This window comes from Bos taurus, chromosome 4 (genome assembly GCF_002263795.3).
Source record: "Bos taurus isolate L1 Dominette 01449 registration number 42190680 breed Hereford chromosome 4, ARS-UCD2.0, whole genome shotgun sequence".
Classification (NCBI taxonomy): Eukaryota; Metazoa; Chordata; class Mammalia; order Artiodactyla; family Bovidae; genus Bos; species Bos taurus.
Window position 1 is genome coordinate 13428073 of NC_037331.1, and position 14879 is coordinate 13442951.

The 14879-nt window shown below is 36.2% G+C and overlaps 1 protein-coding gene across 9 annotated transcripts in view; it reads left to right on the forward strand.

Moving 5' to 3' along the window:
• Window positions 1-13005, forward strand: part of DYNC1I1 (dynein cytoplasmic 1 intermediate chain 1) — a 379170-nt gene extending 366165 nt beyond the window's left edge. For 8 of the 9 annotated variants that reach the window (XM_059885731.1, XM_005205164.4, XM_005205165.5 and 5 more), the window contains one exon: window positions 12069-13005. In XM_059885731.1, coding sequence (XP_059741714.1) covers window positions 12069-12179 — 111 coding nt within the window. In that variant the 3' untranslated portion in view covers window positions 12180-13005. The remainder of the gene's footprint in view (window positions 1-12068) is intronic. The other variant, NM_001046516.1, reaches the window with a different exon arrangement.
• The last annotated feature ends 1874 nt before the right edge of the window (window positions 13006-14879 follow it).

Sequence of the window (14879 nt, forward strand, 5' to 3'; positions counted from 1 at the left end):
TAAACTGGATGTGTTGGGAGTTAAAAGAGTGTTTGAGAGACGCAAACTAAATAATACACGTATGGTTTTTAAGTGGATTACACTGAGGCAATAATTGTTCGCTTCGTGGAATGACTTCACGTTTTCCAGTAGGACAGGGCCCACATCCCTTTTCCACAGGAATTTATGCCCTGAATATAAATAATCCCCCTCTGTGGGGAAGGCTGGCATGCAGAAGACAAAATACGAAGTTAAACTGAAATTTGGGGGTTGATGCAAATACGAGTTCCTTAATGAAAAAGAACTGCACTTGAAATCAGTCGATTTAATTATTGTGCTTTATGAAAGCCATTATCCTCTGCCGACGAGGAGCCCGATAGCGTGGCTCAGTTCTGGCAGCATCCGGGAGGGGAGGGAAGGGCTGAGCTAGGCTCAGCTCACCGGAGTCCAGTTATAATTGCCCCGAACACTTGTGTTTCTCATTAAACGAGTGTGGCCATAGGTTTCTGGACTCTAGAAGGTCTTTTAAGTGCTAGCTTATTCTTCCATGGGTTAAACAGTGTTTTTTCCTTCGCTAATGCTAAACACTTCTTTTGGTTTTTCCCTCCATGGAAAAGACTTATGTGATGCCCAAATCCAGATAAAAACTGAAAATCCAGATACTTAGTGTTTTTAACCTGAATGTTTATTAGCCACAAACCTGTGCAGTTAAGTAAAAAGCACAAAGGCATATTTGTATGGACAGATTTGGGGTGCTAATAAATATAATTACATAAAATAAGCTACTTTGAAATAATATATTAGTTCATTTCCTTGTCATAATAAATTATATGTATTTGAAATAAAATCATCTGGTTAAAATATATGATTATAATTTTAGTGTTAACATGATTTTTTTCTAGGAAAAGTATGTTAAAAAGAAAGTGCTATTTCAATTAATGTTATAAGTATTCATCTTATAGTAAATGTAGTAGCAGTGGGTCTATTTTGATAATTACATATGTTAAAGACCATGATTAAACTAATTCTTATATAAATAGTGTGCTTATTCAGGTAGCATTAGTTTATAAATTTTCAAGCCACTTTTTTTTCTGAATTGATAAGAAAATACTTATGACTTTTATATTTTACGGAGTACTTGACTAAATGAAAAGAAAACCCTAATATCTAATTTTATAAAAACCAAATTAATGTGTGCATAGTAATTTGCAATATTCAATGAGATTAATATATTCTCATTTTGGTGATAAATGGTCTCTGAATATAAACCTTCTGAAACAAGTATTAGTTTGTATAATTAATCATCTTTATGATTCTTCTGTGGTTTCAAACTGTCATCTTCAATAGCCGTTTGGATTCTGAGGCAGTCATTAATTATAGTGTTAATTTTTTTTTTATGTCTAACAAAATTGTGTTTAGTTATAGAATTTCAAAACTGCTAAATTTTATCTTGAAACATTACTGCCTAGAACAGTAGCCTCAAATCACGGCATGAAACTGCTCCAGTCTTATGAGTCTAGATTAACACTGGCCTGTACAGAAATGAAGAGTTATTTGTTTCTTCTGTAAGTATGTGTGTTACTATTGGTATATCTGAAATAGAATATGAAATCAAATATCTGCCTATACATGTTTGTGTATAAATATTTATATGCCATGTAGGCTGGACTTGCAAAGTGAGGAAGTGAATGAATCATTGTATTCCACTTTCATGAAAGGTTTGCATGAATTTCTGAGACTGTCAGCTATCAGAACATCTTTTCCATTTTAAAACATGAATTATTTATCATTTAGGGAATATCAGAGCTTAACACTGTAGGAGCAGTTTTGCACTCTTACTTTTTAGGCTGGCAGATAAAACTGATCAGTGGCCCGGAATTCTCTCTGATCTTTGTCCTCACGGTCGGCCAGTACTTTTGCAACATTTAGATAGAACCTTTCATCGGTCTGGCAGCCCTCCTCTGGTTTATCACATTCCTCACTAGAGTTTTTCTGACCTTTAGAGAGCCACATCTACAGGTCCATAGATACTCACCTATTGTCATCTATTTGAACAGGATAACCTGGCCTAGAACAGTGCCTGGCACATACAGGCACTCAATAGTAATAAACAGGTAAATGAATGTTTCACAGGTGAAAGTTGGAGGTTAAGAAAAAGCGTACTTGTGTGAAGTGCTCAGACGGCAGCCTCCAACTTGTCTATAGATTGATGGCCAGGAAAAAATAACTGTATTTGCATGGGGAAAAGGTATGTAGAACATAAACTTAGAAAGAGTGCTTGTTCTTCCTCTCCAATCTCTATTCCAGTTACTCTTCTCTCCTTTGCTTTTAAAAGTGAGCAGTTGGTCACTAGTCATAATGAAAGCCTAACAGTTGACTCAAATAGTTGTTAAACCACTGGAAAAATGCTTCTTTTTCATTATGCTTTTTTTGGACACTATAGATACGGTAAATCATGAACTACATTATACAAATACCTCTTTTATGCCCAAACATTCAGTAGGAGGGAATGACATTTCCTTTATTACCTTGGTAAATGTTTTTAAGGTGTTTAGCAATAAGCCTTCTTTTTTGTCAAAACTGCTTAGATGCAGTGGTTGCTAGGAACTTACTAGAAAAACTATAGTTAATAATATCAGAAAAAGAAAGGATATATGTTTAGTCAGCTACTATGACAGATCAATTTGAGTAATGTATGCGCTTTCACTTCCCCGTCACCCTGGTCTTTTGTGTTATGGAAAAATAGTGGTAATGAAGTTTAAAAAGTTTATTTTCCATTATTACCCATCAGTCAAACGTCTTTAGCATTTTTTTCCATCTTTTGAACAGAGAAATAGATGGTTCAAAGTAATAGAAAAATAATGCTTAAGACATTTCTAAAGACGAGGGTGACAAGATTTTAATACAGATGTGAGCAAGGTCATCTTTAAGCCTTAGTGAATTAACTCTTTTTCAGCTGTGTGATTTTTTTTTTTTGTTTCCCTTCTCAGGTAAAAACTTCAGAATTTTGTCATGCATCCCATGATGCTAAATTTTAACATGAAGCGTATTTCTAAATGTTCAATTTTGTTTTTTTAAAGAACAGTGTTTAAAATGATTTCCTTTGACATTTGCTGGCTTTTTGAAATTGATAGAGGCCCATCTTTGTCACTGTTTACTTTGGGCTTTTATGTTCTACCTTTATATCTTTCCTTAATTGGGTGGTAATGGATTATTTAAAAGTATTGTTCTAACAAACATGCTATAAAAGTCATTTAAAGATTCTAGGAAGAGAACTTCAGCAGAAAGGTCTCAAGCTTCATGAGTGACTGAGGGTTCCCTTAGATGGGATTTTTAGATAAAAGAAATTCTTTCTTAACCAAAAAATAGTCAGATATCATCAGACGCCCATGGGTTAGCATGCTGCTAAATTTCACAGAAATTTTAACTACTGACTGGTAATAGCAAATGCTACAGAGCGGAGACGAATGTAACTTCTACTTTCTGGACTGCTCTAAACCGGCTGTAAATACTTAGTTACCGCAGAGTACGCACTCTAGTATATTTATGTGCTCGGTACACTGCATTCTGGCTTGGGATTTTGGTTCGTGGTTTCATCCATTGTTACCAGTGATGGTAGACTCTCCAGAGAGTTAAATACAGTGGAGCTTGGTTGTTCCATTCCGACGGCTGTTTCACTGCTTATTACCTCCCACTTTGCTTCCATCTGTGTGTGTGGCAGAGGGAATTGTCCTAAAAAATACAGGCTTCCTCTGAACACAGATGTGTGTTTGTACACCAGTAAGTCCGCAGTCTCCTGAACTGGGGTGACGTTAATAATCGTACTTTTAAAAAAGCTTTTAGAGCTTAGGAGGGTTTAGCAGTTCTATAGAAATCCATGTTCATATCCACAGTTCCTGTAAATGCATTAACAAACAAACAAAAAAATCAACGCTTATTAAAGTGAAAAGGTAATTTGTAAGGTATCATTTTTAAAGAAAACTTTCATTTTTAGGTTAATACAGGAGCTGAATTGTCATGGATCTTTGGAATCCATGGTTAACATAATCAGACTTTTTAAAAAAAATGACTCCGTTTAATTGAAAGATTACAAAGACGCTGATGAACCACATACCCATGGGATATTCATCCCGAAACCTGGAGTCCTGTTCATTTTGTTTGGTTTCTCAGATACATTAAGCATCATAAACTGAAATCATGGAACACTTTTTGTCTTAATTATCCACGCTTTTTTTTAAAAAAAAGTAACCTACTTTTATACTAAGCAAGGCCTGAGATATTTTTTACCGTAAAAAAATATAGCATTGGGCTGGTAGGAGTTACTGCAGATAATGCAGCTATTTAAAATCAGCTGCTAGGTACTATAAACCCTTTAAAATTACTAACAAATGAGGGAGGCTTGACTGAGGACTGTTCAGAATGGTTAGCCATGTGCTTATAAAAAGGGACACATGAATGATATTTGTGTGTTTAACCCTGGTTATAAAAAGTCATTTGATTTTTATAACAGCATGTTCAGTGGTTACAAGGCCTTACGACTTGAGCTAAAAATGTAGAATTCCACTAAAGAAAGTGCCATAAAAAGGAAATAGCTTGATAAAGCTGTATTGGTCATATGTGGAAAAGATGCATGTGTGTGTATGTGTATGTTTACAAGGAATAATTATACTTTATATTTAATTTTTTAAATTAACAAAGCATCCTCTGATTTTTCTTGTGATCTGAAAGAACCCTTTCCCCACACCCAGTTCATAAACCTTAGCTATTATTAAATGTGTGACTGTCTAGGAAGTAATTTGTGTGGGCTTTTAAGAAAGCAAATGTGATAAAATTTAAGGTGTACTTCCAAAAATACACAGCTCTATATAGGTGAATGGAAGGAAATGGAAGAAAGAAAAAAGGAAGCAACAGCAATTGGAGGAGAGGGAATTAACATTAAGAAGGAAAAATATAGGGCAAACAACCCTTAGTCATGGTTTGTAATGTCCAGACACTGAGCTTAAACTCTTTATATTTGGGGGAGGTCTTATTTAATCTTCACAGTGGCCCTGGGAGTTAGTGGCCAGAATTCTTTTCTCACAAATGAGGAAGGAAAGATCTGAGATGCTAGAGACATAAATTTCCTAAGGACACACAGCAAATTATTAGCAGAGCTGTGAAAGAAATCATATCTGGATGATGTCTGAGGTTGCAAAAAGTCCTTCCTGGCTCCATTCTCAAAAGCGAGTTATGCAATCTGTGGCACAGGGTTAGCCTAGAGAGTTAGCTGGGGGTAAGGCAGGGCAGGATCTGGGGGGGGGGCCCATTCCAGTGTGGGAGGAGGGCAGACCGGTGACAGCCTCCGAACTGGAGGGATGGAGGGGAAGCATGAACAGGATAGATTTTCGTGAGTTTCCCCCACAACTTTTGCTTTTTATTTCTGACCCGTGCATCTTTCAGGAACCTTAGAAGGTTAAAAATCATATTTAGACTCTTTTAGCAGGTGACTGAGAACACATGACCTGCCTGCCCTTCTGCCATGGCATGCTGGCATTTATTCCCTGAAGGGGGTGAGGCTCCTGATTGCCCCCCACTGACTGGGGGCAAGTTACGTGGTCTGGAGCAAATCACTGAGCTCCCTGTCCTTCCATTTCCTACCCGTTAGAGGCCTGTTCCTTAAAGTCCTCACATAGCAGACATTCGAAAGAATTCCTAAGGAAAACAGAGCCACAAAAATAATATAGAATTGATATGTATGCCACTCAATATATTAATGTATCATTTTTAGGAATATGTGCAATCTGAGTGTTCAGAGAAAAAGAATGCATGGCTATTCTGTGTTGAGCTCATGGTTCTTCATTAGATTACCTTTCTCATCCTCTCCACATCTCTGCTGATACGTGGGTCAGATGCCATTATCTCTATTACAGTTGAGGCAATGAGAGGTTAGGTGCCTGACCATGGCCACTAAGCAAGCTGAGAGCAGGACAGAAGCTTCCTGTGCAAATCTAAGGTTCGTGTTACCCACTCCGTAAGGCCAAATTGCTACCTCAGAAACTGCCTTTGCCTTAGTTTCCTCAGCTGTAAATATATGGTCATCTCCTTTAAAAGGCATTTACTCTTAGAGCTAAGATTTTGTTATTTCAGGAATCAGCACCCTGAGTGCTTTTGGCATAAAAATGCTTTATACATTTAGCGAAAAGTTAGAAAACAGTCATACAGTTGGGGGTTGGGGGTGGACTAGATATTGGTGAACCCTGATTATGAAGCAGTAGGAAAATCTGAGTCATCTCTGACCTGGGTTGTGGACTTTGGCAGATGAATCTGAAGGCAGAAAATGTTTCCAGATCCACTTTGATTCAGTACAATACTGCTCAATTTTTACAATCTCTTTTTTATGGTGTCCTTTGATATAACTAGGCTATTTGCTTCCCAGTTCTCATGTTTAATTGAAATTACTCATCACCAATAGAAACTTACGAATATTTTTCCTATCAGAAATGTCAGTTGTTTGAAAATTATTCTAAACTAGTGTTTTCCAGTGGGGGGGGAGGGGTGCATTCTATAGTGATGGTCTAGATTTAGCCTTTAATGCCTTGATAGAACTTTGAAGAGATGCTGAAACCATGTCATTAACATGCTATTTGCTTCCCCACTATTTGCGTGACACACAGCACATCCCAGGGAATGTTGCAGTTGTCACTGTAAGAAGGTAAATTTTCAAGTACTTCACTTTCTGAATGTCAGTGAAGTTTAAAAAAAGAAAAAGATGCCAGTATTCCCACATTTTGACCTAAGAAAACATGGTAATTAATATGCATTGTCTTCATATGCCAGAATGATTAACCATTATATCTTCAGTCCTACCCTAGTGTCTGGCATATAGTTAGTACTCAGTCCACGCTGAAATCATTATTAAAAAGACATATATATGCTAGTGAGAAGGGCATGACAGCAGTCTTTTTGACTATGAAACATGACAGAGATTTTTCACTTGCTTAATGATTAAGGCATTACTGGATTAAAAGTCTCCTAGACAGAGTTTCAAATGCGTTTGCGCTCAGGAGAAGAGTTAGGAGCTGCCAAGGGTAAGAAGGACACGATTCTGTCCAGACAGATGCTGTTTAAAATGAAAAGAGTGGTGGTCTTGTTTGTTAGGACACCTGTTTGGTCTTACCTACAATTATTAAAATGGCAGAAATTATTAACTTTGGGTGTGGATACAACCTGTGAATACACATTCACACATTCAAGCTAAGATTATACTTAAAGTGCTTCCTGATAGTGACATTTAATTCTAAAAACGGGGCAATATACAGCTCACCTTCTAAATCTAACATTACGATGATCTTGTTTTTATTGTCAGCTGGGTGAAAAAGTGTAATAGAGTGAGGTAGATAAATTTAAGTTTCTAGAAGCAATTTTGTTTTCATCCTGTGCTAATCAAGCAAAGCAAACTAACATTTCTAGTGAGGAAAATGTTTGGCAAAATAATCGAAAGAAAACTTCTAATATTTTCCCAACCTAAGTGAAAGTTTCACAGATAAAAAAGACAGCGAGCTATGTTAGAATATGGTGAAACATTTTATGAGGGTGAATCTGCATTTTTAAGGACTGTTATTTCCACCACTATGGGAAAAAAGTCACATGTAAGTTCTATGGTAGGGTATATTTTTATCAAAAACTTTTAAATTTGCTGAAACTCATTTTAAATTAATACAGAAATCTGTTACATTTCTATATACTGAAGAAGAAAGTAAAAAAAAAAAAAAATCACATTTAAAATCACATCAAAAGTACCTATGAAGAATTTCCTGGCAGTCCAGTGGTTATGACTGTACTTTCACAAGCCCAGGCTGTTGAATTAAGATCCTGCAAGCTGTGCAGTGCGGCCAAAAAAAAAAAAATTATATGTAAATAAAACATATTTATATATAAAATACCTAGGCATAAACTTAACAAAGGAGGTGAAAGATCTATATACTGAAACCTATAAAATATTGATAAAGGAAACTGAAGATGATTCAAAGAAATGGAAAGATATCCTATGCCCTTGGGTTAGAAGATTTAATATTGTTTAAATGGCCATACTATCCAAAGCGATCTATAGATTTAATACAGTCCCTATCAAAATACCCATGACGTTTTTCACAGAACTAGAATGGATAATTGTAAAACTGATATGGGGATCCCCAAAGACCTAGAATTGTCAAAGCAAAACTGAGGAAAAACAAAGCAGGAGACCTCCCTTCCAGACTTCAGGCTATACCGCAAAGCTACAGTAATCAAAACAGCAGATAGTATTGGCACAAAAATAGACATAGGTCAGGGGAACAGAAGAGCAAGTCTAGAAATAAACCCACACATCTACTGTGAATCTATAACAAAGGCAGTAAGAAGAATCAATGGAGAAAAGATGGTCTCTTCAACAAAAGCTGGACAGCATGTACATCAATGACATCAGAATGTTCCCTCATACCATATAAAAAATAAATCCAAAATAGTTTAAAGAATTAAATATATGACACCATAAAACTCCTAGAAGAGAACATAGGCAAAACATTTTCTGACACAAATCGCAGTAATATTTTCTTAGATCAGTCCCCCAAGGCAGTAGAAATAAAAACAAAAATAAACAAATGGGACCTAATGAGACTTAAACTTCTGCACAGCAAGGAATGGGAGAAAATATTTACAAATGCTGTGACTGAGAGAGGTGTAATAGCCAAAGTATACAAACACCTCATATAACTTAGTATCCAAAAAATAAAAAATTTAAAAATGGGGATTTTTCCCCAAAGCAGACAGACAGATGGCTATATAGGCACATTGAAAAAGTGCTCAACATCACTAATTTTAAGAAAAATGCAAATCAAACCACAACTAGATATTATTATCTCACAATGATCAGAATGGGCATCAAAGAGTAAAAATAAAAGCTGAAGAGGGTGTGGAAAAAAGGGAACCTTCCAACAAAGTTGGTGGGAATGTAAATTGGTGTGGAAACTATGGAAAACAGTATAGAGTTTCCTTAAAAAACAAAACTAAAAATAGTTACCATATGATCTAGCAGTCTCACTCCTGGGTATATATCTGGAAAAACATAACTCTAATTGAAAAAGATACATGCACCCCAGTGTTCATAGCAGCACTGTTTACAGTAGCCAAGACAAGGAAGCAATGTACATGTCCATTGACAAATGAATGGATAAAGAAAAAAATGGTATAGATATATAATGGAATATAAAGTGAAAGTGAAGTCGCTCAGTCGTGTCTGACTCTCTGTGAAGTCCATGGCATTCTCCAGGCCAGAATATAACTTAGCTATAAAAAAAGAATGAAATAATGCCATTTGTAGCAACATGATGGACCAAGAGATTATCATGCTAAGTGAAGCCAGACAAATGTAATATTGCATAATGTGGGAATCTAAAAAATGATAGAAAGAAATGTATATACAAAACAGAAACACTCAGACACAGAAAACAAAGTTACCAAAAGGGAAGATAAGGGGGAAGAGGGATATATTAGAAGTATGGGGTTCACAGATAGAAATTACTATATATAAAAATAATTAAGCAACAAAAATTTATTGATTAACATGGACAACTATATTCTATACTTTGTAGTAATGGAAAATGGAAAAAAGCTTGAAAAAAAATAAAATAATCACTTTGCTGTACAACTAAAACTAGCACAATTTTTATGCCTCAATTTTAAAAAAAACACCTTAAAATTTTGGTGAAACCTACTTATATAAATTGAATGCTTTATTATTAGAAATACTAGAATTACTAGTTTGATTTCTTAAATAAAGGAAAAGGACCTCTGAAAAATGCACTTTTAAGAAATTACATGTGCAACTTCAGATGTCATAAATGATAGTTCTGTCCCATACTGGATCTGGTTGCAAAGTCAACCCTTCATGTCTCATAGTGTTTGTTAGAGTTGCTTCTTAACAGTCTTGCCATGACCACCACATGAAACTGTAAACACATGGACCTGGGGGTTTTTGTAGGATATATTTTCTATACATTGCTGTCAATAAAACATTACATACAGCATCATACAGTAACTTAAATTTGTGCCATTTTAACTAATAATAAAGGTAGTTTTCTGTTTGGAGTCAAACCCCTGGACTATATCACTTTTATTAGTGAGACCTGCTTTCTTCTAATATTTAATGTTATGTGAAGTTACGAGGTATTTCAGATTTAGCTTGATTCTCACCTTCTATGAGACAAATTCATAAGTATGTTATAATAATTGGTGTTTGTCTCCTCCTGAGCTTTTTGTTTTGTGGTTCACTGGGGTGGAGGGTGCTTGGTCAGGAGTTGGAGAAGAGACAGAGAGTAGACCTATGCTTTCATATAAATATGGTGTAACCCATTTCTGCTCGTGCTTTTTGTTAGCTCTTTCATATAATTTATTTTAAGGACTTCATTTCCCCAGTGCAGTATTTTCTAAAATTGAAGAGAAAAATGAAGAATAGTGGAGCACAGGAAAAGAACTCAAAGTAGAGCAAATGAACTGAGCAAAGAGGTAATACTGCCGTTCGAGACTGTTGTGAACTTGTGTCACTGTCTGAACGGGAATGTGGATTCATTTCAGTAACTAGGTAAGTGTTGCACCATTCAGAACTCACTCATGTGACTAAATCAGAGTTCTTGTTAGTATTGCATTTCTCAAAATAACAAATAAGAAAGAAGCACCCCAAAAAAAGTTGTTTAAGAAAACAAGCACCTGTGTATCATTTGCAGAATTATATCCTTGAAACCACCTGAGGACCAGAACATGCACTGAAGGATGTACTTTGCAGGGTGATGATACGACTCTTTAATAAGTTGTCTTGGATAGATCGTATCTGAGAATACCAGCCCCTGTAATAAAAATGTTAAGTTCTAAAAGTTTGGCTTTATACAGTAAGAAATTTTTCAGCTGTAAAAGCGATCTCAGAGTTCAGATTTAGTTGCTTGTTTTTGAAAATGCACCCTGATTGTGATGAGTGTGTTATTGACCTTTATGAAATATGTGGATAGCACGTGCGGCACCAGCATCTGTAGATGGGTTACGTCTTGCACAGCAATCCTCTGAGTAAATGGCTCTACAGTCGAAATACATTGTATTCTGTATGAAAATCATTTGGACTTCTACTTGATCCTGCTCCTCATCTTCAAATAATTCTGTTTTATTCCAAACACTTGCATGGTACCGAAACAGCTCATCTTTGGATGCCATGTAGAGAAATCATTACCCTTCAACTCAGCTCACAAAAATTCATGCATGCGCTTTGTGTCAGATGGGATTAATTTTTCTTACTCAATTGTGCGCAGGAGAAGATATATGTAGGATTATAAGTCCCTCTTTTTGGTGAGTTTGTATAGAATACTGGCTAAGGATATAAATACCAGATGACACTGGCACGGATATTGGCAAGCTGGGCAACTTTGGCAAGATGAGTTGATCTTTTGGTGCCTCAATTGACCTTCTTCTGCAACACGGAAATACTCTGATTATCCAACATAGGATTGCTGTGAGGAAAGAGGAGAAATCATGTCAAGTACTTACAGCAGAAATTTTGATAAATGTTACTATTATTATTATTCATCGGCTTCATCATAGGATCTTGCTAGAAAAGCCAAAGCATCTTATTACAGTAGTAAGGTTTCTTTGCATATATAAACTATACTTTTGTCATATATACTGGCACATTAGCAACATCTTTTTAAAAAGGATCAGTAACATTGACTTAGACAATACCACCATCGTTTCAAAGTCCTAATAATACAGTTTTTATTTGTCATGTTCGCTGTAATTCTGGTCATCTGACTGCAAGTGCTGTAATGCGGCTACTGTATTAACTGTATAGTTTACAGAAGTTTTTTAATGTTTTATAACTCGCACACATGCTTGTGCTTCTGAGAGTGACAGTATTCTTTTAAATTATCAGTTTAAGAGCAGCATTTCAGAGCTCTGATTCAAGGAAGAATATCTGATTTCCTTTGCATTCCATGGGAATCACCTGTTTCAAGAGGAACGGTCATGCAGGCTTCAAGGCTTTCGGTGTAAAAGCTAGCTTGTTGACCATTTTCCGTTCATTTGCTTTGCAGCTTGCAGTTCCCCACAATGACGAGTGGACCCGATTTGCCAGGACCCTCGTGGAGATTCGTGCTAACAGAGCTGACAGCGAGGAGGAGGGCGCCGTTGAGTTATCTGCCTAGTGGACGTGAGCCGTCCCCACCTGGACCTAGAGCTCAGCATCTGCGGTCAAGTCAGCTTGTATTCATGTTCATTCAGTATCAGTATTGCCGTGGCCTTTTGAGGGCCATGCTGTGCCAGCTTTGCTCCAAGTATTCCAGGTGTAGCCCACCATACTGTCCACTGACCTGAAATTCACCAGAGCATTTCTGTCTTTATATTTCTCTCTCAAAAATGGGGGTAGGGGGGTGGGAGCCTTTCTGGGTTGAGTTGTTGCCTTTTAACTACTTAGTAGCTGTATTTAATAGCTGGAAACCTCTGGTTAAATTTGTGCTTACACACACTCCTGGCATAGTCCTATTAAATCCATATGAAGCCAGATATGATTAGGTACAGATGTGGTGTGCTTCATGCCATGGTACAGGGCCAGAGACTTGAGATGTGGTGTTTTACACGGTGACTCACATTATGAATGGATTTACTAGAAGAACATTGCTGCTCCTTATTTATTGTGGTGTGCTGCATGGAACATATTTATTTGAAAGCATTAAAATAAACGATCCTAGAGCATGTGCCTAATGAGAGGACTGCATTGTCTCTCTTGCTGTTGAGGTTACGTTCAGTTCCAAATAACAATTACAGTATGCCGGTTCCACTGAGGACAAGAAATCTTTAGAGGTCTGTTGGCAGTGAATGGAATGAATTTTAATGCCTATTATTTCTAGGTACTTTAACAATATTTCAAATATAGCTGATCATTGATACTTGTCATTCAAGCTAACCCAGTCTGACAAAAGTCTGTGGTTCCTAAATATGACACCAATGTTGCCAATAAAATGTTCCAAACCAGGTCTGCACCAGTGTGGATAAACCCTTTGCTTAGGAAAAGCCTGATTAAAATTCTGCTGTGGCCAGGGGGTAAGAGAGATCCATTAGAGCCATGTTAAAGACTGATAATGAATTTACAGGCAGCCAACCTGGCTGGACTTAAACCAGGACTCTGGTATTATTTTTATGAAGGAACATGTGTGATGTTTCTGGAAAGCTCTTTCTTGTCTCCTCCAGAACCACTCTTTACCCAAAGAATATCTTAAGCATTGGCGTAAGAATGGGTTAAGATGAACCTATACCGAATGCTCCACATTTCACTGTTTTTTGATTTATACGAGAAAATTATGTATACTTCTATTGGACTAGGAAACATGTCTATAAACAACTTTATGGGATTTTTTTTCCAAAAAGTCATTTCATGCTTAAGAGAGAATTAAAATAAATAGTGGTTGAGTCATGAAAATTATTTGAAGAGAGGCTTTTGATGTTTTAGGAAGAGAATTTCCACGGTGCTTTGTTGGTAGGGATTCCTTGAACTGTGAGACTTCTTCTACTTTTGAAATAATTGCTTTTTCTCTAAGTGTCATATGGTAGGTATATCAATATTAAAATTCTTTATTAATATATATTGTTTTTAAAGATAAAATGAGTGTCTAAAATAGGTTTAAAAACAGTCCACAGTCCAATGACACAGAAGACCTGTACTCCGAAAACTGTAAGATCCTGATGGAAGAAATTGAAGACATAAACAGATGGTAAAATATACTGATACCATGTTTCTGGATTGGAAGAATCAATATTGACCATATTGGTTCTTTTAATCAATATATAATCAATCAAAATGATTATACTACCCCAGGAAATCTACAGATTTAATGCAATCCCTGTCAAATTACCAATGGCATTTTTCATAGAATGAGAACAAAAAATTTTTTAATTTTTGTATGGAAACACAGAAGACCCCAAATAGCCAAAAGAATCTTGATAAAGCAAAACAGAACTGGAGAGATCAGACTCCCTGGAGAAATCAGACTCCCTGACTTCACACTACACTACAAAGCGACGTTCAGCCAAACAGTACAGTACGGAGACAAAACCAGAAATGCAGTTCAGTGCAACAGCACAGAGGGCCAGAAAGAAACTCATGCATCTCTGATCAATTAATCTACGACAGAGGCAAGAATATACAATCGAGAAAAGACGGTCTCATCAATAAGCAACGTTGGGAAAGCTGGACAATCACATGTACAAGAATGAAATCAGAACACTCCCTAAGGCTGTACACAGAAACTCAAAATGGATTAAAGATCTAAATGTAAGGCTGGATACTATAAAAATCTTAGAGGAAAACATAAGCAGAACACTGACATAAATTGCAGCAGTATCTTTTTTTTTAAATCCAGCTACTATTATAATGAAAATAAAAATAAACAAATGGGAACTAACTGAACTTAAAAGCTTCTGCACAGCAAAGGAAACCATAAACCAAATGAAAACACAGACTACAGACTGGGAGAAAATATTTGCAAATGAAGCAACTGATAAGGGATTAATATAACAGCTCATGTAACTCTTACATCAAAAAAAATAAACCAATCAAAAAATAGGCAAAAGATCTAAACAGACATTTCTCCAAAGAAGACATATAGATGGTCAAAAATCAATAATCAACATCATTAAGAGAAATGAAAATCATTTCAAAACTGAAAACAACAGTGGGGTATGAGGCATCACATCATGCAGGATGGCCATCATCAAAAAATCCACAAACAATAAATGCTCAAAAAGGTGTGGGGGGGGGCATGTAAATTAGTACAACCAATAGGGAGAACAGTATGCAGGTTCCTTAAAAAACTAAAAGTAGATTTACCACATGATCTAGCAATCCTACT